We start from the raw sequence: 25,897 nt of genomic DNA, 5'->3' as shown, positions 1-25,897 counted from the left end.
TATTTTTTTGCTCTTGTTTTTGTTGTGACATTTAGTAGCTTTTCAGTGATGTTCTGAATTATTCTGTTTATTAAAAAAAAAAAATATTGTCACCATTGTTGAGATTCATGTGCTGATTTCTCATATCTCTGTGTGTCACCATTGCTTCATTTTTCGTGCTCATGTTTGTTAAAATCTTCTAACTGATTGTTATAATATTGCTGAATCTCATGCTGCAGTAACACAGGATTTGTGATGAGAATATATTAATGGAACAAAACAATTGTTAGATTCCAAAGACATCAATGAATGAGGTTATTTCATGATGATTATAAAACCATCAACAGGTAATCATCATCACCTGATCTGATTTCACTTTAGCTTTCTTTGCTGCTGCAAATGTGTTCATCAAACACACTGTCACAGTGTCCAAAGAAGACAAAAGATATAATAAGCGTTAAGAGCCCAACTAATGGAAGCACTCATCACTGTTATGGTGACTTCAAATGAAACACATTAGAGTTAAACCTCTGTTAATTCTCAATAAAAACTTCTGTAGACGTCTGACAGAAATAAAGTCAGTCTGGTTAGTAATAAGTGAAGCTGGTAATGCTGTTTGTGGAGTTGTTTAATCCTCCTCTGCTGAGATCTTCACAGATTTAATGTCTTCTTTTCTCTTCAGTTGATTTCATCTAAGGCTGTGGCTGAAGTCAGTTGTAGTTCTTGTGTTTCTGCTCGTCTCTTTTTTCTGTTCTCTTCTTTCTTTCAGTGATTCTTTTTGTTAACTTATTAAGGCTGAGATGACTTCATATTTAATATACACAGACTTTGTGGCTCAGATAAGGTCCAGTTCTGGTTTATTTCTTTGCTCTTGGCTGAGATGTGGCATTGCTATGGCCTGCTTGTGGCCCAGATCTGGCAAACAGGAGTGGGCCACTCAAGTGCCGTAGATCCATGCTGCATGTGGGCCAGATCATCTTTCCACGTGTGCCAGATGTGGGCCGGATCTGGGCCGACACAATGTTGATGTGGGTTGCTCGTTGGCGTATTTTAACTGGACAACAAAGTCTGTAAAATGAAACGTTAGCGCAGTTTACTGTGGTAAAGTTCGTTACCGCCATGTTGACGAGTAACTTATAACAGGTTAAACTGGGCACATTCCTGTCAACACACACAGAATGTTTTTTTTTTACCTTACTTGCTGGTCTCTCTCTCGGTGAAGTGAATTCCGTCTCTTCCCCGGGCCAGACAGTCCCATTGATGTTACACTGGATGCTCCGGCGAGACACGACAAATCCCAGACAGTGTAGTGATGCGACGTTATATGTCTGACGTACGGACGGTAACGTTACTCCGAGTCCAAGCTCTCGCGCTATTTCTGGCAAGGGACAAACAGGTTTACATTTTGAATTAATGGTCCAGCCCGGTCGCTTCAATGTGTCCAATATAGACAGCCTCTGACTGTTATAGCGTTGTAGACACGCCGTGTAAGGCAAACATTATAGGAAATAAAAAGCACGATGGAATGGTGACAGCCAGAGAGGCTGTTACGTCAAATACAGTAGTATACAGCAAATAAAAAAAATACAGTAAGTCTCTGTATGTGGTGTTAGACGTCACAGAAAATTCCCATGATGCAATGGGAATCACAGTTATTTACTGTAAAGAGAAATAGCAGTATAATACTGGGGGATTTAAAGTAAATAACTGTAGAAATTACAGAAAAGTCTAACAGTGTATCTCTTTTTGAAACCAAAACTTGTTGTTAAAACAAGAAGAGATCAGAAAAATGTCTGCTATGGCACTGTGTTCATGTAGGAAAGAAGTGACCTGAACTGTGCAGGTCATTGTAACAAATATGTTGCAATCTTCCAGATGATAAAATGCACTTCTTTTTTTCCTGTCATCAGCACTCATCTGTTTTCAAAGATAACAATGTTGAAATTTAAGTCTTTAGTTGCCGTACGTGACTTTTGATCAAGCCTGCCACCAATGTTCCTGCTCATTTTTCTACTTGCTGAGCAAAAACATCCACTGTAACATCATGCAGTTGACAGCAGATTGGAAAAAGCATATTTTTCTTGGATATGCAAACTTTAAGGAAACATTTCATTTCATCATTCCTCAAACATTAAGGGAATGGTACTTTTGAATGAAAAATTCTATTAACGTTCCTGGAAGAACATTTGCTCATAACTTTGAGAGAACCTTGCCAGAACGATAGCTAAAGTTCTGAGAATGTTTCCTGTTAGATAGCTGGGTTTGTATGTTAATTAAAATTACACTGTATCTTTTCAACAAAGCTTGCATCTTTCTAACTGTAATCACGTGTATATATGATGATTATATTGGCAGTGTGCTGAAAAAAACATACAATAAACAGACACATCCAAAAGCGGAGGCGTTGTACAGTAGGCCTAGTAGCCAGTGTCACTGCACTGAGTTTTGCTGAACCCACCGTTAGTTCATAATTCTACTGAGAGGCTGATGGGTACTGAAATATGAATGATCGAATAACTACCATGTAACCAACAAACATAAAGGGATAAAGAGTCATGGTGAAAGAAAACAACAACAACAACAAAAACAAATGTGACTTAAAAACAGTGTGATACAGATATAGTGTACAGTATGAATTGTAATTCTCATTTATCAAATGTGTTTGTAAACATATGAGAATCCATCTATATTTACTTTGACACTTAAAATATGGTTCAATTTGGTAACATGGCTGATAGGTCCATAACATTTGTTAGCATTCACATGGTTATCTTCATAGCGCAGCTGATTGGTTGCTGTGGCATTCGCGGCCAATGAACTTTTTGCTCAGCATTCAAACACTTGCCATTGTTTGTTGTTGCGGTCTGCAGCGCTCTTTCAGAAACCCTCCACCTTCCCCAGCTCCATAGATCTGCTACAGGGATTATTTCATGTTGTTATACAGCAGCAGTAGGGTTGGGTATCGGTTGAATTTTAATGGTTCCGATTCTGCTTATCGATTCCGATTCTTATTGATTTCTGATTTCAATTCCAATAAGAAGAAGAAAAAAAAAACGTAGAAATCATTCACATTTATTCTAAGTCTTATTGCAAAACATTTAATTGTAGCTGAAAACCATGAACAATAATCAACAGGCTAAAGAACACTTACATAAGGAACTTTTTCCTACGGTTTAAAAAATACCATAGCAAAAACAACCACTGTAAAACATTGCGCTGTAAAATAACGGTAATCTGGCAGCTGGTTGCTAGCAATGTACAGCCAATTAGCATACAGTTTGGATTGGCGGGTTCTATTCTAGGTGAGAACTCCGTGCGCATCCATGCAGCCTAGCATGATGGATAAGCAGCAATAACCCCCCGTAGGGTAAACAGAACAGAACCAACATGAATGTATGCAGATATCATTAATTCAAGATTTTATAGTACATAATTGATTCAAGGGGAATCAGAATGCCAAATTCTGACTGACGAGAGGAGGAGATGGGGATGGAGGAGGGTAAATAGCTCTTGAGAAACGCAATAGCTGCAGATAATACTGAAGGAGCTTATATATACAGTGATAGGCGTCAGATTCCTATAGGTAGACGTGGATCAGCTGAGAGTCAATGCGCGTTTGACTAACGTGACCTGCCAGAACTGACGCTACGCTTGATGTTAATTAACAGCTCTCCTTTTTTACTGTATGTTACCGTAAACATACCATGGAAAGTAACTACACTCTTAGAAAGAATGTGTTAAAAATGACACAACCTGTGTTAAATTTTGACACATGTGTTGGTGAGCTCCAGGACTACTAGTTTTGTGTTAATTTTAACTCATTCACTGTGTAAGTCATTTTAACACACAAATTGTGTCATTTTAAAAAATAAAGCGAAAGGGCCAGATGCAACAATATTAACCGTTTAATCAATAGTCGAGTACAGAATGCATGTGCACACAAAGTACAAGACAATGTTTCAAGCTCAATGACTGGACAGACTCACTGTACTGGACATTATTCAGTTATTTACACTTCAACACCTAACTGATAATGCTGCTTTTGACAAAAGTTCAAGAAGAGATAACAGTTAACCGAGTTTGCACTTTGAATTTAATTAAAATGTAGCAACTGACAAAATATTGTATATAAATAACTTGTATTTACACTGGCCTGTTAGTTTGAGAACATAGCAAACACTGCATACCATTCACAGTGATGGTGAGTGTCGGCACTCAAAATGATGAGTTGAAAACAACACAACCTGTAAAAAGAGTTGTTAAAAATGACACATGTTGTGTAGATTTTAACACATGTAGTGTGTGTGCTCAAGGACAACACATGTTGTGTAGATTTTAACACATGTTGTGTAGATTTTAACACATGTAGTGTGTGTGCTCAGGGACAACACATGTTGTGTAGATTTTAACACATGTAGTGTGTGTGCTCAGGGACAACACATGTTGTGTCAAATTTAACACACAACCTGTGTCGATTCTTAACACATTTCTGTGTTTATAAGGACTACACATTTTGTGTTACCTTTAACACAACTAATGTGTTATTCCTCTAACACAGAAGTGTGTTGAAACCTTTTACACACTAATGTGTTATAGTTACACAACTTGTGTCAGATATGTGTCACATGTGACTGTAGTCGGTGTGTATTTGCCAGAGTTACTTCCTGTGTTTTTACAATTGAGTGTTTGGATGAACACTGAAACGTATTGTTAACTTGTGTTTATGGAGTCCAGTGACGTTTAATAAAGAGTTTGTTTAAACATTTTATTAGCTGGATGGTTTAGACATTATGAATCTACATAGACAAGCTCTTATTGAGAATTAACAGAGGTTTAGATGTTGATGTTTCATTGAATGTGTTATTTGAAGTCACCAGAATCGTGATTAATGGCTCCTTTATTTGAGCTCTTGACCCTTTACTCTTCCTTTAGTTTTTATCTTGCTGCTTTAACTGTATTTTAATAAAATACATTTGTTATGGCGAGAGAAAATATGATCAGATGTTTCTTGATGATGTTGTAATCAGCAAGTGCTGATCTGATCAAGTTTATGAGTAAATGGATGGTGCACATTTATTTTATTTATGTGCTGTTAGTTATAATGATCTTGTGACACTACATCATGCTATCCAGCAGAGCAGAATAATAAAATAAATGTTTTCTGAAAATTTTAATCTGCAGCAGAAATTAGTCAAACACAGACCTCAGGAATCAGCACATGAATCTCAACAATGGTGACAAACAAAAAGCTTCATGCAGCAATGCATGCTGGGAGTCATGGATGAGATTTGCACTATGGTGGCACCCAGCATGCATTGTGGCATGAAGCATTTCGTTTGTCACCATTGTTGAGATTCATACGCTGATTCTTGATATCTGTTTGATACCTTAGACTGTAAGATTCTGTGCGAACTGTGTATTTAAAAAATAATTTTAAGCTAATTGCAGAAAAGTCATGAAGATCAGAAAAGTCATTCGCTCACAGACGACAACGACTCTTCAGAATAACTGATGAGGAAGGTGCCTTTTTTATATCGCTGATAATGTGTGTGTGTTTGAGAAATAATTGCTGTCTCTCGTGTGGTTTCATATTGGACCAACTTTGAGTTCCCATCGTTCAAAGATGAACTTTTCAACATGATTTCTTTACGCAATGGTGAATTCACATGAAATCGTTGATGAAAATCTACAATCTAGAGATCAACAAGATGTGTATTAATCAACCCGTAATATTGCATACAATAACAATTAGATATACTGTATATATATATATATATATATACATGTTTTTGGAGAGATTAAAAAAGGGTTTTGCTCCATATCTGAAAGACAAAATACATCCAATATATATATATATGATTATTTTATATTTAAATAAAAAGTTTGAAATGAAGGTTACAAGACAATGGAAGAAAATTTGACATGGTATCATTCAATTAGCATTTACGTTCACCATGTAACTTTTGGCCCTCTAGTGGTTAAAAAACAAAACTGCATGCATTTTGCGTAAGAACATTGTTTTGGTTGTGCTTTGGCTCTGCGTGACTGTGCGGATGAATATGGTTAACTTACTGCTCATAAAACATTCACTGCTAGGCTTAAGAGATATAACCAGATTAGATGGCAAGGATCTCAAGCTGACTAGCTGAAGACGTTACTGTAGCGTTACCCATTAATAGACACGGTACTTGAAAATAAATTCCAGCCCAGCACTACAACAACCCATAATAAATAGACCCTTCACAATAGATAATACTTTACAATGAACTCTGTTAGAGAGCTACATATGGCAGTTTATCTGTTTCTGGCCTGTTGAGTAATAAAAACACCATTATGCTAATCTTTTAAGTATTACACTCATCTTTCAAATATTAAACTTTTTCTGAGCTTCTGCTGAACAATCTTACATGTTCATGATAATATTATCATCTGAGCATATTTTTCTCATGATTTTTTCTGCTGTTTCAATTGCACAGATTAAATACACATTTACAACAATCAGAGAAATCTAATGTTAAAGAGTCAAGGGTCAAGAGCTCAAATAAAGCTGACACTAATCACGATTCTGGTGACTTTAAATGAAACATTCAATGAATCGTCAACACCAAAACCTGTTCATTCTCAATAAGAGCTTCTGTAGAGTCTGACAGAAATAACGCTAATCTGGTTATTAATAACAAGTGAAAGCAGCATTTGAAAAGGACATTGAAAAAGAGGCATGGTGTGATTGGCTGAAAAAAAACACCCTTTAAGTTTTCATGAATTAAGATTTAATTTATTTATTTGAATATATTGCTTTATTTATTTTAGAGCATTTTATTTGATACCATATAAAATATACCTACATTTTTTTTTCCATAAAAACAAACTCTCCTCCACCCAGTGCTATTCTATCCAGAGCTACATTTTAACACACATTGTGTGTTAAAAGTCTACACAACATGTGTCAAATTCCATCAACACATCTTGTGTGTTGTTTTTTAACACATCTCTTTTTAGAGTGTGTATGAAAGTGTTCAGCTCATCTGAAAGTGCAACACCTCTGAAGGCCTGGAGTGTTTGTGGTTTCACACACACACACAAATTCTTCCAGTCAGTGTCATTAAACAATTAAAGTTTGTGTAACAAGACTAGAACAAGTACATTAAAACAAAGAATATTTTTTTTAGTAAACTGCTAGCCTGTATTGATGTATAGCATGCTAAAAAACTGAAACAGAATGTTAATGTATGAGATGAAAGTATAAACCTGGGGCTTGTACCATGATGGTAGTTGATCAAACTCAGGGCTATGGTATTAGTTTGAGTTGACAAAACCAAACCAATCCAATCAGGCTTTGATAGCCATGGAGCGTTAGTTACAATGTTGATGAACACCGCTTAAAGCCAAAACACTTTTATAGGGCCTAAAACCAGATAGCAACATTGTTTCGGCCCAGATCCGGCCCACATCTGGCACATGTGGAATGATGATCTGGCCCATATGCAGCGTGGAATGACTATTTGCCAGATCTGGGCCACAAGCAGGCCATAGCAATGTCACATGTCAGCCAAGAGCAAATAAATAAACCAGAACTGGACCTTATCTGAGCCACAAAGTCTGTGTATATTAAATATGGAGTCATCTGAGCCTTAATAAGCCTGTTAACAAGCAGAATCACTGAAGGAAAGAAGAGAACAGAAAAAGAGACGCAGACTAACTTTTGTTGGTTGCAATTCGTAACCTGACCACAATACCACTAAAAATCACACACTACACCTTTAAAATACACTGTAGAAAAAAAAAGAAAAAAAAAAGAAAAAAAAAACTGTGAAATCCATAGCAGCACATGGTGCCCAACAATTATCATTAATGAAATAACAGCTAAAGATAGTTAAAATAAAATTATTATTATGGGTGCAGACAGTAAGGTGAGCTGCATGACTTTTCTCTGTACTTCATTTTTTTCTCAATTTAAAGTACTTTATTGTCATCATTGTATCAGGTGAAGATACAGGAGGGATGCATGAGGCACATTCACTGGCTTTATTTACCTTGATAATAAAATTAACAAATGGACAGGGAAAACATAATCCAGGACATGCTCAGGAATATTTTCAATCATAATAGTTGATATATCAACTTCTGCCCTTATTTGAAGGAAAGATGAACTTGAGAGAACAAATCTTCTCATCTTCTTCTCGCTCTCTTCGTTCATCTCGTCTGATAATGCGACCCTTGTGAAGAAGACCTGTGGTTTCATGCAGGACAAACTCTGAGTTTCGCTCTGCTTAAGATGAGTCCCACAGCCCACAAGTAGCCCTCATCAGTTTTGTTTTTTGATAATTTTTAATGCCAACTGCATTTTGGCTCAAGTTTGTATTTTATTAGTCAAAACTATTTCACCCCAATTTCCTTTATTAAATCAATTTTACACTATAGGTACACAAAGTAGTTCCACTCAGGTTCTTAAGGACAGAAATGTCCCCATTGAAACCCAATTTTAATCCCAGGACCATCTGACTACAAAATAATGCAATCATCTTTTAAAAAGCTTTCATTCTTTCATTAAATGTTTTACTATTTTTTTTTACTTGGTGCCAATTTCTCAGGTTAGGCCTATAAAGCAAATACTTGCTTTATTCTGCTTCTGCAAATTGAGAAATTTACATGGGTAAATTGGATAGATTATGCAGCTATAATTGTATGGGTGTGTTGGTATGGATGTCAGAGTGTGGTTTGTATGTGTGTAATAATAAAAAATAAAAAAATTGTGTGTTTGTGTGTGTAATATTTGAGAGTGAACAACTACTGCAAATCTGTGTGAACCTTTGCTGGCATCTAATGGGGAAAATCTGGTATTGCACCCAAACAAAATCTTTTTTTCTAGGAGCTTTAGAGTTCAACATGTTTCATAAAATATATATTTCATGTAAAATAATATTAATAAGTTATTTTCGTAACTTAAACCTCTATAACTTGTTTTCTTTCATTTTTTATATAAAAAAAATTCTCTTCAACAATATTTTATTCAGGGTCTTCTTTAAAATGAGACCAGACTTAAGTCTGTACTCACAAGCTTCAAACTTTCATGACAGTTTTTGACACAGACATTTTTGTCCTCTATAAGGCCCTCAGAGTAACTGTTTTAAATTGGCGCACAAGGGTTTATTCAGTTGAGGAAAGCTTTTCCACACAATTAAAGTTCATATAAGAAGACTTTAAACAAATGGATATTTTGTTAAACTAATTGAATTAATCAAAGTTTTCAATTATTTTATTTGATCTACTTACTAGCAACATTATTTTTGACTGCATGTAAAGGGATGAACACTTAAGAAGAGACTCGTCATTTCACAGGTTTTAGCAGCTATTGCTCATTTCATAAAGCGTCATGGTGTTAGTAAAGCCAAACACAACAAAACCACAAGTCACTCTTCTGCACACTGAAAACCACAAACAAATAAATAAAGTTTATTTCACACAGTTACATATTATATGTACCCAGCCAGCAGAGCCATGTGGGGCCCAAATGGGTTTGACCTGGGCTATCTAACTGGGACCCAGCCAGTTTTCCTGTGAGTTTTACTCGCACACAGACATCAAGAATCAGCATATGAATCTCAACAATGGTGACATGCTTCAATGGTGCAATGCATTCTGGGAGCCATGGATAAATTTCGCATGATGTACTCAGAATGCATTGCACCATGAAGCATGTCACCATTGTTGAGATTCATATGCTGATTCTTGATGTCTGTGTGCGAGTAAAACTCACAGGAGCCCAAAATATGTAAATGGTGTGTTAAAAATCGTTTGATGTTCTGATTAAATTCTATTATTTTCTTGCTGTAGAATGACAACAATAAAACAGAATTAATAACATACTACACGTATAAACCTCCCACACAATATCAGTGAGTTAAGCCAATATATGATGATTATATTCTTATCATCAATCAGCTTACAGCATCTGATTATATTTTCTCTTGCTGTTCTCACCATAACAAACAGACACAGCTGCCAGAGAAAAACTAATGTTAAAAAGTCAAGAGCCTGACTAAAGCACACACTGATCGCCACAATGGTAACATCAAATCAAACTATTACTTTCAATAAGTAATCAACATCTAAGCCTCTTCTTAATTCTTAATACGAACTTCTGTAGATGTCTGACAGAAATAAAGTCAGTCTGGTTAGTAATAAGTGAAGCTGGTAATGCTGTTTGTGGAGTTGTTTAATCAGATCTTGAGAGATGTAATGTATTTTATCTCCAGTTGATTTCATCCAAGGTTGTGGCTGGAAGTAGTTCTTGTGTTTCTCTTCCCTTCAGTGATTCTGCTTGTTAACAGCAGGTGTTCATCACTAATACAAAATCATTATTCAATCACTTAATTATCTCATTACCTCCAACACTGATTCAGTGTTACATTAAACAGCCTGTAGTGTGCACACTAAGCAGTGTTCATTTCATCTGGGCAAATCCATGTGGGGCCTACATGGAAACTGGGTGCAAAACTGGCTGGGTCCCAGTTAGATAGCCCAGGTCAAACCCATTTGGGCCCCACATGGCTCTGCTGGCTGGGGTATGTCCATTTAAACTCGATTTTGGTCAAATGTGGATTATATCATTACACTGGCAAGAATATGGTTACATTTAAAGATGCCGTACCAAGTATGACAACGCTACATTCAACTGCTTTTGAAATTACGGTGTTTTTTTCACTTCCTGAAAAGTAACCGTTTTGGGCAGTTTGAAAGTTTCATCGGGCAGCGACGATATATATATATATTGTAGCGTTTATACGTCCGCGTAAATATAATTAATTTCATAACGGATTATGATCAATAATTAGTATGATCATTTTATCAGTTCATCCAATGAACAGAAAGCATAAACAATTATTAACTCTAGGAAATATAATCTTCCTGGCCAAGAAAGAATAATCCCCAGCTAACCGTAAAGAAATAAATCAAGGGTAAAAGCATAGGTAACTTAGATCACAGTTCAAGACAATAAATTCGTGAGCACATAACACAAGTAATACTTCTCTTTTCAAATACAAACAATACTTTATTGATTAGCCTATATACTAACACATAAAACTAATATCTAACACAAACACACGCACACGCATACACACACATATATACAAGTTGCCGAAAGAAAGAGTTTGGAAAGAGTGAGTTTTAAGAGTGAGATGATGAAATCTCAAGATTCTATGCACTTATAAGACATAACCTGAACGAACCATCAATAATTAATTTCACCCTTCGTTTCTTAGGTGGGTTACTAAATCTCTATCAAATACACCAGTTCAGTTTAAGAGTCTGGAGGCAGTACTTGCTTGTTTGCGTTCCTTTTTTTTCTTTTGGAATTCCCTTTTTGGACGTAAAAGGGGTTTCCCGAGTTCGTCGGCTGGTCTCCTCGTGCCTGGGTCTGAGGCGGCCAATCACGTGGTGTGCTGGCGGGTGGATGGAAGTCTTTGTTTGAAGCTGGCTTTGCAGAAGAAACGTGGACCGAAACTTTGCCACAAAACTTAACTTAGAACCGAGACTCACAACGGAAAAGAATGGAAAACTCAGAAAAGAAAGAAAATTGAGACGAGAGTAGTAAGATGGCTTGAATAAAGATGGCTGTTTCTGATCTTAATTTGGGTTCTTTGTCTCTGCGCGTCTACATGGTTACTAGTCTGTCTGGTTTTTGATCTTCATCTTTGTTCTGTGAACCCTTAACTAACGCTCTGCGCTGGTTTTTAAAGGTTTTTTTAAAACAAAAAAAAAGTTTGTTCCTCCTACAAAGAGGAGTTCTGACTTCTGCTTTGTTTGCACAGTCGTAAATCATGTCTTCCCTGGGGGTGTCGGTTCTCTAGCTTTAAGCGGAGACCAGATGCAACAGTTGAATTAGACATGATTTCTAATTATCAGAATACGAAACATTTTACACAGATTTAATTCCAGCCATCTTGCTAGTTGTGTTCGTAACCCAGCCAGCAATGACATGTGGGGCCCAGATGAGAGCTTCATGGGCGGCAAATGTGGGCCCCATTATGGGCTTGCACCCGGGATCCACATTGGGGCAAGCCGTGGAAGCCTAAAAGTGGGACCTATAAGGGTACTGCATGGGTCTTAATTGGGCAATTCATGTCAGACCCATTTGGGCCCCACATGTCATTGCTGGCTGGGTAGTGACTAGCATGACTTGAAATGTATTGAGTTACAATAATTGTTTCACGCTAGTCACTATAGCATTGATACACTCTCAGAAAATAAAGTACATAATTGTACCTTTAGGGGTACAATGGCTTGTCACTGGGGCTGTACCCTCAAGGGTACAATATTGATTTGTACCTTAAGAGACCAGTCTTGTACCTGTGGTGACAATTTTGTACCTTTATTTAACAGTATAAAAATGGACCCTTCAAAAATGTACAAAATTGGCTTTGACAGAGTACAATTGTTGACTATAATGATAATATATATATATATATATATATATATATATATATTACACACACGCTGAATTAAAATCAGAATTATTAAGTCCTTTTCATTTTCACCTTTTCCAACATTTCATTTTAAACTCAATGTCTAACTGTGACATATAAATTATCATCTGAGTAAGTGTAATTTGCCTGAAAGTCCATTTCATGTCCTTTCATCTCGACGCCGGTTACTTCTATGCCTGCTTCTGATATTTTCTGAAGGACCTCCTCGGTTGAAAGCCCTGTAAGAACCATGAGTAACCGTGCTATGACTTCTTCTCCACCGATGGCCAAAAGAAAGAAAGACCGCAAACTGGACGTTCTTTTAAATTGAGATTCAAGCAGCCAATCAGGGCTGGCTCTACATACACTCTCAGAAAATAAAGTACATAATTGTACCTTTAGGGGTACAATGGCTTGTCACTGGGGCTGTACCCTCAAGGGTACAATATTGTACCTTAACCTTTAAAAGAAACTGTACATATATGTAACTTTTAATGCTTTTTGATCCTCAAAAAGTTACATATATGTACCTTGTAGGGCTGGGCGATTTAAATCGCGATATTGTTATGCGCATCTCGTCAGTAAAGCCGGTTCCTTGATTAGTAGTAAATCACCATCACCTGCTTTCAGATGGAGCGGCATTTAGGGCTGAGGAGATAATTAAGTGATTAATTTAGTGATGATTGAGCATTATTGAAGACACCTGATGTTAACAAGCAGAATCACTGAAGAAGAAAATCACAAATTGTAAGTTACCATTAAGGTGATGGGTGTTTGCTTTAGTTGGGCTCTAGACCATTATACGTTTACTTTAATATTTACTGTTGTTTGTCTGCTGTTATTGATTTATAACAGTTAAATGAACAAAGTAAAATGTTATCTTATAGTGTTGGTTATGTTTTGACATAATCATGCTGTGATCTGAACAATGAAACATATTAAGATAGATTGGTTTAACTTGTTAGCAGCAGTTTTATGATTCTTCAGCCTATGATTATCAGTACTTTACTTATAATTCAAAATATTTAATAAACATTGTTCTGATCAAAAAGATGTTCAAACATAATCATTTAAAACACAGACATCAATAATCAGCCTGTGAATCTCAACAATGGTGACAATAATAAAGCATGTTGCAGTGGCTGCCACCAATCACAACTCATTAATGGCTCCCATCATGCATTGCGGTATGAATAAATTATGATCTGAATTGTCTATGTAATTTACTTTTCCTAATTGAATATTCTGCTCCTCACCATTGTTGAGATGCATAGACTGAATCTTGACATCTGTGTGTGCCTAAAAGAATGATTTTTTTTTTAACAACTTTTAAGAAATCTTTAATATTATATCAAAAATTCTGGCCATTTATTCAGATTCACAGTTATGCTGTAACCAACAACATAAATCGAAGTCAGAAAGAAGGATTTTAATGAGTTCAGTGATCAAGTTCAAATGATGATTGTCATAATATAACCAACACCATCAGATCACTTTTTATTCTTTGTTCAACTGGCAGTTTTAACTCAGATACAACCGCCAAAAAAAATCTAAAGTACACATAAAAGGGTCAGAGCCCAACTAAAGCAACTACCCATCACAATAATGGTAACTTACAATTTGCGATTTTCTCCTTCAGCGATTCTGCTTGTTAACATCAGGTGTCTTCAATAATGCTCAATCATCACTAAATTAATCACTTAGTTATCTCATTAACTTAAACACTCTTGAGTGTGGACTCATACACTCCCAGGAGTGTTAATTTAACACTGGAGGTTTTGCTGTGTACAAAGAGCCGTAGTTAACTGACAAGCTGAGCCATATCGCATTAAATATCGCTGGCGATACGTCCGCGATATTGATGCGATTTGGCTCAGCTTGTCAGTTAACTACGGCTCTTTGTAGTAAATGCCGCTTCATCTGAAAGCAGGTGATGGCGATTTACTACTAATCAAGGAACCGGCTTTACTGATGAGATGCGCATAACAATATCGCGATTTAAATCGCCCAGCCCTAGTACCTTGAGGTCCAACAGCAAAAACTCCAGTGTTAATTGAACTCTCCTGGGAGTTTATATGACTCCAGACTCAAGAGTGTTAAAGTGTTAAAATATGAGTGTTAAATTAACACTCAAGAGTCTTAAAGTTAATGATATAATTAAGTGATTCATTGAGTGATGATTGAGCATTATTGAAGACACCTGATGTTAACAAGCAGAATCACTGAAGGAGAAAATATCATTTTTTAAGACACTGTTATGGTGATTAGTGTTTGCTTTAGTTGGGCTCTTGACCCTTAAACCATTAACTTTAGATTTTGTTTGGCTGTTATATCTGAGTTATAACTGCCAGATGAACAGAGAGAAAAGTTGATCAGGTGGTATTGGTTATGTTTTGACATAATTATAAATTGTCTGAATCACTGAACTCATTTAGAATCTAATCTCAGACTTAAATGTATATTGTTGATTACAGCATCACTGTGATTCTACAGCAAATGATTTTCAGCATTTTCAATATAATCCAAAAAATCTTAAAAGTTGTTCTGATCAAAAGACCTTGAAAAATACTTTATGAAGAAACACTGACATCAATAATCAGCCTGTGAATCTCAACAATGGTGACAATAATAAAGCATGTTGCAGTGCATTCTGGGTGCCACCAATCAAAACTCATTCGTGGTTCCCATCATGCATTGTGGTATGAATAAATTATGATCTGGATTGTCTTACTAATTTCCTTTCCCTAATTGAATATTCTGTTTGTCACCATTGTTGAGATGCATAGACTGATTCTTGATGTCTGTGTGTGCCTAAAAGAAAGATTTGTTTTATCAGAACAACTTTTAAGAAATCCTTTAGATTATTTCAAAAATTCTGGATTTTATGCTGTAGAATTACAGTGATGCTGTTATCAACAAAATTATTTTAAGTCAGAGAATAGACTTTAAAGAGTTCAGTGATTCAGGTCAACTTATGATTATGTCTAAACATAACCAACACCACCTGATCAACTTTTCTCTTTGTTCACCTGAGAGTTATAACTCAGATACAACAGCCAAACAAACTCTAATGTTAACAGTTTAAGGGTCAAGAGCCCAACTAAAGCAAACACTGATCACCACAACGGTGTCTTAAAAAATTATATTTTCTCCTTCAGTGATTCTGCTTGTTAACATCAGGTGTCTTCAATAATGCTCAATCATCACTCAATGAATCACTTAATTAGCTCATTAACTTTAACAATTTTGATTGTTAATTTAACATTCATATTTTAACACTTTAACACTCTTGAGTCTGGAGCCAAATAAACTCCCAGGAGAGTTCATTTAACACTGGAGTTTTTGCTGTGTTATAATGATTTAATATCAGTCAATTGACTTACAAAACTTTTATTTCCTTTATTTCAAGGCTACTCAAATATGGTGATAAGTTAACATCTACCTTAAATGATTAAGGTATCATTAAAACCTTTAAAAAAAAAACTTCTTTTTTTTACAAAAAAAAAAAAAAAAAAAACTTCAAGAGGCTTTTGATATTGTACCTTAACCTTTAAAAGAAACGGTATATATTTGTACCGTTTAATGCTTGGGGACATATATGTACCTTTTTGACCCTCATATATGTACCTTGGGGGACAGAAATGGACTCCTGCTGTACTCCTATTTCTGACAGTGTAAACATCTGTTAACTCTCAATAAGAACTTCTGTAGACGTGTGACAGAAATAAAGTCAGTCTGGTTAGTAATAAGTGAAGCTGGTAATGCTGTTTGTGGAGTTGTCCAATCAGATCTTGAGAGAGTTAATGTATTTTATCTTCAGTTTATCTAAGGCTGTGTCTGAATAAAGTTGTAGTTTGTGTTCTTATTACTCTTTCGAAAGATGATTGAAAGAATGTTTCAGGAAAATCACACTAACCTTTAAATAACATAGTAACATTAAGGAAACATTATACCTCTTAAAACACGTTCCTCTAACGTCAAGAAAACAGGACATTTTTCACGTTCCCAGAATCAACACTCAATATTTGGAGAACGTTCTTATAACAAAAGTCTGTTAGCTGGGTTGAGGTCATTTTTTAGAAGTTTTGTCTCCACCCGTTCTGCCATTTTATCTCTACAGCCCTTATATTGATCATCAACAGAATTCGGTGTCATATCCAATGATACCCACATAGCAACATTGTGTCGGCCCAGATCCGGCCCACATCTGGCACACGTGGAAAGATGATCTGGCCCACATGCAGCGTGGAATTACGGCACTTGGGTGGGCCACTCCTGTTTGCCAGATCTGGGCCACAAGCAGGCCATAGCAATGCCACATGTCAGCCAAGAGCAAAGAAATAAACTAGAACTGGACCTTATCTGAGCCACAAAACCTGTGTATATTAAATATGAAGTCATCTCAGCCTGTTAACAAAAAGAATCACTGAAAGAAAGAAGAGAACAGAAAAAAGAGACGAGCAGAAACACAAGAACTACAACTGACTTCAGCCACAGCCTTAGATGAAATCAACTGAAGATAAAAAAAACATTAAATCTGTGAAGATCTCAGCAGAGGAGGATTAAACAACTCCACAAACAGTATTACCAGCTTCACTTATTACTAACCAGACTGACTTTATTTCTGGCAGACGTCTACAAAAGTTTTTATTGAGAATTAACAGAGGTTTAACTCTGGTTCATTTGAAGTCACCATAATAGTGAATAGTGTTTCCATTAGTTGGGCTCTTAACTCTTATTATATCTTTTGTCTTTTTTGGCCGCTGTGACTGCGTGTTTGCCAAACACATTTGCAGCAGCAAAGAAAGCTAAATTGAAATGAGATCAGGTGATGATGGTTTCCTGTTGATGGTTTTATAATCATCATGAAATAGACTGTTTCACTGAGGTAATTTGAATCTAACAACTGTGTTGTTCCATTAATATATTCTCATCACAAAAAGTGTTACTGCAGCGTGAGGTCCAGCAATATTATAACAATAATATTATTTATAAGTTTAATATTAATTTGTAAGTAATACAAAGCAAGTTTACAAAGCAAGAATACAGTAACTGCAAAATAAGGGTAAAATATCAAATTAAATATGAGGATTGAATATGTACAAAGAATAAGCTAATATAAAGTAACAAAACAGCCACATGTCCAATAATCTACCTACAACTACTTAGGCTGGATGACAGGATAACTTTAAAGTCATTTTTCTCAGTTCTGCACTCTGCGTAGTTACTGCCTTTTTGCTTTGTAGGGCAGAATATGAGTCGGAGATTTGTGTTCGGATATAAAAACGCTCGAGTTTTATTCTGTTTTCCAACTGCATGTTGGTTAAGAATGAAATGTCTAGAATTTATTCACACCTCTACTATTGAATCCAACGTATCATCAGCTCTCGGATTCGCTTCCATGGTGCTGTCAAGTACGACTTGCAGTCTGTGAGGTAAACTAAACGCTATTGGCTATTTGAAAAGGGGGAGGGGCCATTCAATATGTCCCGCCTTAGCTTCATGTTTCAGTGGAAATTACGTCAAAGCATCAGCCACGCATTCCGAGGCACTTCAGTGGGCCTTTAATCACAACCATCTAGGATGTATGGTAAAAAGGGAGGTGACAGTTAACATATTAATTTTTGACAGGGCTTATTTGTTATTATTGTACCAAGCAATTTTTAAAGACTTAAAACATATAATATTTCATTCCGAACATAACCATGTTTTTGCATTAATTTCAGGATCTGCTTAAGCCGACCCACTTTTTAGTGTGTCGTTACTGTGTTGTCCAGCATGGGCCGACTGGACGACGCTGCCAAGCGCAAGGTGGTGGAGCTGCGGGAGGCGGGTTTGAGCTTCCGGAAGATCAAAGCCATGCTGGAGCTGGAGAACATCAAGGTGTCCGCGCAGGCCATCTACCTTTTCCTGAAGGAGTTTCAAGGGCGAGCTCGGAAGGAGGACGGAGCCACTAGGAACAGCGGCCACACGGGGCCGACGGCCGGCTCTGAGACGCGGCGGGTCGGCTGGAGCGATCAGCAGCTGAGGAACCTCCTCAGAGAAGCTTCCAGAGTCGCTGCTTCCCAGCAGGCCGGGTCCTCCTCGGATGCCAGAGGAGGACAGTCTTCCGGTACGGGTCCGGCGGGAAGGAGGGAGGCTCAGGGTGGGGAGAAAGACGAGGACATCCGGATTGTCAGCGTGACCTCGTTGGCACAGGGATCGCAGAATGCTGGGATCCAAGGGCCGCGCTCGGGAGTCGGGACGGGAGCGATGAGTGGCGCTTCTTATGTTAGACGACGACACACACCCTCACCTGCCAATCCTGTGCTAGTGGCTCGCAAACGACTCCTGGATAAGGCTTTGCTCCACAGAGCGCGGGTGGGTGGATTGTACTAACAAAATATATATATTTTTAAAAAGAATTTAATACTTTTATTCAGCAAGGATGCATTAAATTGATCAAAAGTGACAGTTAAAGGTGCCTTGTGTAAAAATAAATAAATTCATACTCCACATTCCATACCAGATGGGGGCAGTATACCTCCAGAAAGTGAGTTGGTCTACTCTAGAGTATGAATATCTTCAAGCTACTCCCCTTCACCTTTACCAGTGAATATGTTCATATTCGTTTTGTTCATATTACATTTTTATTGTTAGTTTGAATTACATTAATTTGACAGACAGCATTCGCTGATGTTGACCAAGCTAGCGCCAACGTAACCAGAGCTTCCAACTCTCACGCATTAACCGTGAGACACACGCAAACACTTTTCACACGCTCTCACCCCACACATCAATTTTCTCACGCACAGAAAAATCGCGAAGCAAAGAGGACACGGAGACCGACAGACTAGACAGAGCAGGTTAGTTATGATATAAAAAAATCTCAGCTCTCAGATTCTGTCAATTAAATACCGTTTTGGCGCTTGTAAATGTTACACGACAGATCCCTAGCGCATGTGAACCGATCATCTCTACTAGCTAACTTAATAGTAAAAAAATCACGAACACTGAAAGATACAGTAACGTTAGGCTACAACTTACCAAAATGTATTCCTCATACATAATATCGACCAATCAGTGTTTTTTATCATCGTGAAGAGGTCAATAACACAGCTGGAGAACAATTATGTCAGATTTACCTCAGGAAAGCCATTTAATATACATAATATAGGTCACGTAGTTGGCAAGAAAAAAAGAGCAATAGAGATTGTGCTATGTGTACTATATTACAATACTGTATTTATGAACGTTATATACATTTATCGAACAGCCTTCGATACATTTCTATGTTATAACTTCCCGAAAATCTACACAAACATATAAAACAAACTTCTAACGAAATACTAACAGCATCTTACTTACCAATCCAAAAGAAATGTTGCAAGTTCGAAGTCAAACCTCATTTTTTTCATGTCCATTAGTTGTCTCCAGCGATGGAAAGCAGTGCCAATGTTTACTCTGGTTCTGTTCCTTTTTTATCATATTTTATTTGAATGTAGTAGTGGGCTGTAGGCTACTTTCCACACGATTGACATCAGGTTCAAGTACGCCCACAAGCCGTGCGAGTTTTTCGTGTATTGCATGTTTGGCTGGTGGTTATGTTGCCGGCATACCGCCTCCCATGGCCGAAACTGGTATTACGACACCTGTCGGGCCGTGGCTATTAATGCTAATGCTAATTCAGGTTGATATCTCTGCAGCACTATAACTTGACATTTTTTTAATGACATCATCGCCCTTATTTCTTCTCATTCTTTTGATGCATGTAGCTCATTTTTTGGATATTTTTACCTCAATTTTTACATAAGGCACCTTTAAGACATTATAATGTTGCAAAAGTTGTTATTTTGAACTTTCTATTCATCATAGTATCCTGAAAAATAAACTGTATCAGAGTTTCCACCAAAATATTCTGTTTTCAACACTGATAATAATCAGAAATGTTTCTTGAGCATCAAATCAGCATTTTATAATTGATTTCTGAAGGATCATGTGACACTGAAGACTGGAGTAATGATGCTGAAAATTCAGCTTTGATCACAGGAATAATTACATTTTAAAACATTAAAATGAAAAACGTTTATTTTAAATTGTAATAATATTTCACAATATACAATTTTCTGGGGGTTTTTTTTGGTCATATATATTAGTCTCTTGGTGAGCATAAGATACCTTTCAAAAACAGTAAAAAAAACCCTTTGAACTAATATATGAAAGTGAAAGTGAAAGTGACATGTGACGGCCAAGTATGGTAACCCATACTTGGAATTTGACCTCTGCATTTAACCCATCCAAGTTAATGCACACACATTAGGAGCAGAGTAGTGAGTAACACACACACTGCAAACATGGATACACACACCCAGAGCAGCGGGCAGCCTTTGTGTGGCGCCCGGGGAGCGATTAGGGGTTAGGTGCCTTATATATATGTGCATTGTGACTTTATTTTCATGAAAATTAAGCACATTTCTTCTCTAATCCGCATGACTTTAAAGCAAAAAAAAAAACATTTTCATTATTAAAAAATTTTTTTTTATTTTTTTTTTAAATTGTAATGTATTTATGCACCATGGTTTATTTGTTGCCTTTAAATGTTATTGTTTTAAATTATTTAAAAGCGTTGTAATTTATGTTTCTTTACAGTAAATATTACAGTCAACACAAATGTAAAATGTGCACATTAAAGGGGGCATGTGCTTATTTTTCATAAAAACACAATACCAAATATATATATATAACTTATAAAATGGCATATATATATATATATATATATATATATATATATATATATATATATATATATGTGTGTGATTTATATTTTTTGCCTTAACTAATCCACGTGTTTTGTGAAGGTAAGACACAGCGGTCCTCAGACCGGCCAGCAGGTGTCGCTGTCAGTGAGACGAGATCTGTCCTGCTTCTCTGGTCCTGATGGGAGAAAGCTTGTTTTACCACAGGCAGCTTCTTATGACCTCACTACAGCCAGACCTCCAAACATGGTGAGTTATGAAGCATCATCATAAATCCAGTACTATTATGATTAGAGATAGAAAAAAAACTGAACATTTTGTACAACAAATAATAATTATGTTTTGGTTAAGTGTCCCATAACCAATATGCAAAACCATTTTTACATAATTTATTAAAAGTATACATTTAAAAATTGTATGTACTACTAATCATTATTATTAAAACTGAGCCTTGGGTCTGGCTGATCACTATTTCTTACCCATATGTGTGATGGATGGCTTAATGAAATCTTTATTTCTCAGAGATTATTGCACCAAGGAGCCAGTCCTCACAGGAGATGGATGAACCAGCGTGTGGGTGTTCCTGTTCGCGCTCCTCAACACCCTCCACGTGTCGACATCCGCCTCCCCGACCCGGCCACCTCTGGGACTACATCCCAAAATGCATCCCCCTCTGCACGGGTCCAACACGTGCCCAACCAGCCTTCCCCTCCTCCTCCTCCTCCTCCTCCTCCTCCCCAGCGGAGCGTCCTGGACCCTGCCGCCGTGAGCACCCTGCAGGAGCAGATCCAGTCGTTGGGCTCAGAGCTGAGGAGTTTGGGCCTGGCGTTGAGGATGATGGTGGATCAACAAGGCCGACTGGAGAGAGAACAAGCCCAGCAGACTCAAGTCCAGAAGCAGATCCTCAGCACCCTGCAGGATTTCGCATCCAAATTCGACCCTCTGCAGTCCTCATGCGCTCCAGTGTCTTGTTCGCTGGCCTCTTCGGCACCGTTCAGCCTGAGCGCGACCAGCCAGGGCGCCTACGCACAGTGCAGCCAAGCCCAGACGCGATACAACGAGATCCACGATTCTGGTCTCGAGAGCATCGAGGTGTTCTCTCTGGACCAGCTCAGCCCACCCACCATGAACGGGTTTCAGCAGTGCCCGACCTCCAGCGGGCCCCCGTTCACCCACGCTCAAACACGCACGTCGACGTTCACTCAGTCCCACACGCAAACATACTCGCCCAGCACACTCACGTATTCACAGCCACACACAGACTCCTTTACAGGGATGGATAGTAAATCAGGAGACATGCCCTCCACCAGTGCAGAGGGATCATTCCAGGCGTGCAGCCCTCCTAACCAGTCCTCTAGTCTTCCGGTTTCACCACACGAGCCCGAGCTGAACATTATCAAGGTGGAGAACGTCTGAGAAATGGCTGAAATACACTGAAAAAAATGTGGAGTGACATTTACTTAAAAAAAGCTAGGCAACTTTTTCCACACAGAAAGTGCTTGTAATCTTTACTCGGGCTATTTCAATTAGTAATTAATTGTAAAAGTAATTAAATTGAACAAATTATAATTGAGTAATAATTATTCAAATTAATTCCTTAAAAGTTAACCATTTAAAATGAGTAAAATTTACTAAATATCTTTTATTGCCAACATTGAAGACACCTGGTGTTAACAAGCAGAATCACTGAAGGAGAAAACCATAATTAAAGTCACCATTGTGGAGATCAGTGTGTGTTTTAGTTGGGCTCTTGACCCTTAAATTATTAACTTTAAGTTTTGTTTGGCTGCTGTACATGAGTTATAACAGCCAGATGAACAAAAAGAAAAGGTGATCTGATGGTGTTGGTTGATGCTGTTTAGTATTGTAATTTTAGTCTTTAATTTGGGTATGGTTAAATTGTACAATATCAAAATCCACAAGCGTCACTCTTCTGCACATTGAAAACCACAACAATTCGAACATCACAGAAGCTCCTCAGCAAGATAAAAAATATTATGTAAAAACCTTTATTTAATTCAGTTAAATTGAACACTCAGCAAAAAAAAAAATATTTTTTGTATTGGGAATATACTGTATATTGCTTGCTTTATTATTTATTATTAATATACACAAAAAGCCAAAGGTTTATTTCCATTGTGGTCCTCTATGTCTAAACATGGAAATACAGATATGGAGAGAAATCATCATCAAGTCACACATCTCACAATACATCGCCTGTAAATTAATTATTAATTGGCCCATTAAAAAATTAAAATAAATAAACACTTTCAACTTTTATCTGCTTTATACAACAAAGTAAATCATTCCAGGCTATAGAACTAGTATATATAAAAATACAAAAAAAAAAAAAAAAAATCCCCATTAAACTCTTTCAATCTACAACGATAAATATCAGTCCTACTCCCCCTAGTGGAATGACTGTGCACATCTATTACACATACATCATTCTAGAAACAACAACAACATCAATTTAAGAAAAGTTACCCTTTTTCAACTTTTAAAAAAACAAGTTTCTTAAAATGATCATGGTTCAGATGTAACTGAGGGTGTACCTTGCACAACTTATTTTAAGCAGTCTGCATTCTGCAATTTTTTTTGGTTCGTTTTATTCTGCCACTAAACCAGTATTTTCATTCTGCACTGCGCTCAGAAAGTCATTTAGCAGTTACAATTCTATTGCTGGCAGTTAACTAGATGGCAAGCACTAAAATTGTTTACGTGTAACACATGTAAGTGTAAATGGATAAATACATTAATTATTATCAAATCACTTTAAGGCCAAAAATTGAGTTTTATTTTATTTCAGAATGTTTATTTCAAAACAATAATACATAAACAAAAAATTGTGCTGACAAAGAATTATTCGACTAATTTGAGAGGAAGTCTTCTTTTATATTTACTTATAGCAGTTTATATATTATAGCACTTTTTTTCTTCAGTGAATATCATAGTAATTTGATTTCTTGAAAGCCACTGCACAGTTCAGGTAACTTACTTTTCCAGTGCTTTTCAAAGTGTACACAGTCTCACACCAGAGATTTGGCTGATATGTTCTTGTTCTGACAGCAGTGACTCTAAACTTCTCATATGGAGGAATCAGCACCTCTTTCTCATGAGGATACTGAGAATATTTAGTCACATCAGCACCTTCACAAGTGAAGATTTCAAAACAAGATTTAGTTCCAAAACCTTGTGCTACATTAGGATCAAGAGAAGAGGATGAAAATGAGCCGAATCGAACGTCTTTGTTCAGAACATACTTATTAAATTCAGAATTTGTACCACGATAAGTGTAATAACATGTATTGTGTGTTTTCTTCAGAATCTGTATTGCTTCTGTTAACAGAAAGTAAAATGAATACCATTTATATGTATTCTGTTTGTAATAGTTTTTACCATAACGAGATTCTTCTTTAAATTGCTTATATATGTAGTTACCAGTGTACACGTGAATGGCAATTAACTGATTCCTTGTCAGGTAATCTTTTGGGAACTTGACAAACTTTTCACCTAATTTCCAACTAATTTTATATTTAGGTGAGTTGTTGATTTCCTTCGTCAGATATTTTGTCTTCACCAGATGTGCCATTTTCTGTCTACAGCCGGAATAATAGTCATCGACAGAATCCAGTGCCATATCCAATGGATATATCTGTCCTGCAGCAGCGCTGTGGTCCTGCAGCAACAGAAATCATAATGATCACATCATCAGTATTCATGTCTGTAATATTCATACTAGAACACAAGCTTACCTGTCCTAGAGCAGCTAAAATGAGAAGAAGAGCTTCAGTGATCAGCAGCATCTTGATTCAGTCAAATCCCTCTGATGATCTAGTAGATCTAGTGAAGATCCAGAAACACAACAGCGTCTCACAAATACTTAATATATCACTCCAATGGCAATATGTGCACAACAAAACTTTACAAAACACATTTTAAATCTGTACAACTGCATTTTTGCTGATTAGCAGTTTTAACTGTTTGAAATCACATAAAACTGTGATATATTGACCTTGTATTTCAACCCCAAACTTACCTGAAAATACTGTTGTCTCCTTTTGAGATTCTGTGTTTTCTTTTCGTTATTTTACAGGAGTTCAGGAGCAACGACAAGAAGAGAAGATCAGAAAAGTCATTCGCTCACAGACGACAACGACTCTTCAGAATAACTGATGAGGAAGGTGCCTTTTTTATATCGCTGATAATGTGTGTGTGTTTTGAGAAATGTTTCTAAGATGAACTTTTCAACATGATTTCTTGAGAATTCATGATAACTTTACGCAATGGTGAATTCACATGAAATCGTTGATGATCTACAATCTAGAAATCTAAACAAGATGTGTATTAATCAACACGTAATATTGCATACGATAACAATTAGATACACATATATACACTCTAAAAAGAGATGTGTTAAAAATGTAACGTTGTGTCAGTTTTAACACATGTTGTGGCAAATTTAACACAATAAATGTGTAAGTCATTTTAACACACAAATTGTGTCATTTTAAAAAATAAAGCGAAAGGGCCAGATGCAACAATATTAACCGTTTAATCAATAGTCGAGTACAGAATGCATGTGCACACAAAGTACAAGACAATGTTTCAAGCTCAATGACTGGACAGACTCACTGTACTGGACATTATTCAGTTATTTACACTTCAACACCTAACTGATAATGCTGCTTTTGACAAAAGTTCAAGAAGAGATAA

General features: G+C 36.8%; 2 protein-coding genes across 2 annotated transcripts; one reads left to right on the top strand and one right to left on the bottom strand.

Moving 5' to 3' along the window:
* Positions 1 to 17,228: 17,228 nt before the first annotated feature.
* LOC311085851 (uncharacterized protein) lies at positions 17,229 to 23,593 on the top strand. The gene is made up of 3 exons (XM_084118468.1): positions 17,229 to 18,806; positions 21,284 to 21,430; positions 21,704 to 23,593. The coding sequence occupies exons 1-3, from the start codon at positions 18,225 to 18,227 to the stop codon at positions 22,595 to 22,597; spliced, it is 1,623 nt and encodes a 540-aa protein (XP_083974594.1). The 5' UTR covers positions 17,229 to 18,224; the 3' UTR covers positions 22,598 to 23,593.
* Positions 23,594 to 23,734: 141 nt separating this feature from the next.
* LOC311085862 (NAD(P)(+)--arginine ADP-ribosyltransferase 2-like) lies at positions 23,735 to 25,658 on the bottom strand. Its single transcript, XM_084118479.1, has 3 exons — positions 25,221 to 25,658; positions 24,937 to 25,024; positions 23,735 to 24,860 (listed from the first exon to the last, which is right to left on the bottom strand). The coding sequence occupies exons 2-3, from the start codon at positions 24,985 to 24,987 to the stop codon at positions 24,120 to 24,122; spliced, it is 792 nt and encodes a 263-aa protein (XP_083974605.1). The 5' UTR covers positions 24,988 to 25,024; positions 25,221 to 25,658; the 3' UTR covers positions 23,735 to 24,119.
* Between the last annotated feature and the right edge of the window lie 239 nt (positions 25,659 to 25,897).

Source organism: Abramis brama (assembly GCF_963993115.1).
Source record: "Abramis brama genome assembly, chromosome: 1".
In the NCBI taxonomy this organism is placed as follows: domain Eukaryota; kingdom Metazoa; phylum Chordata; class Actinopteri; order Cypriniformes; family Leuciscidae; genus Abramis; species Abramis brama.
The sequence above is the reverse complement of the archived record's forward strand: the minus strand, read 5'-3'. Positions and strand labels throughout refer to the sequence as shown.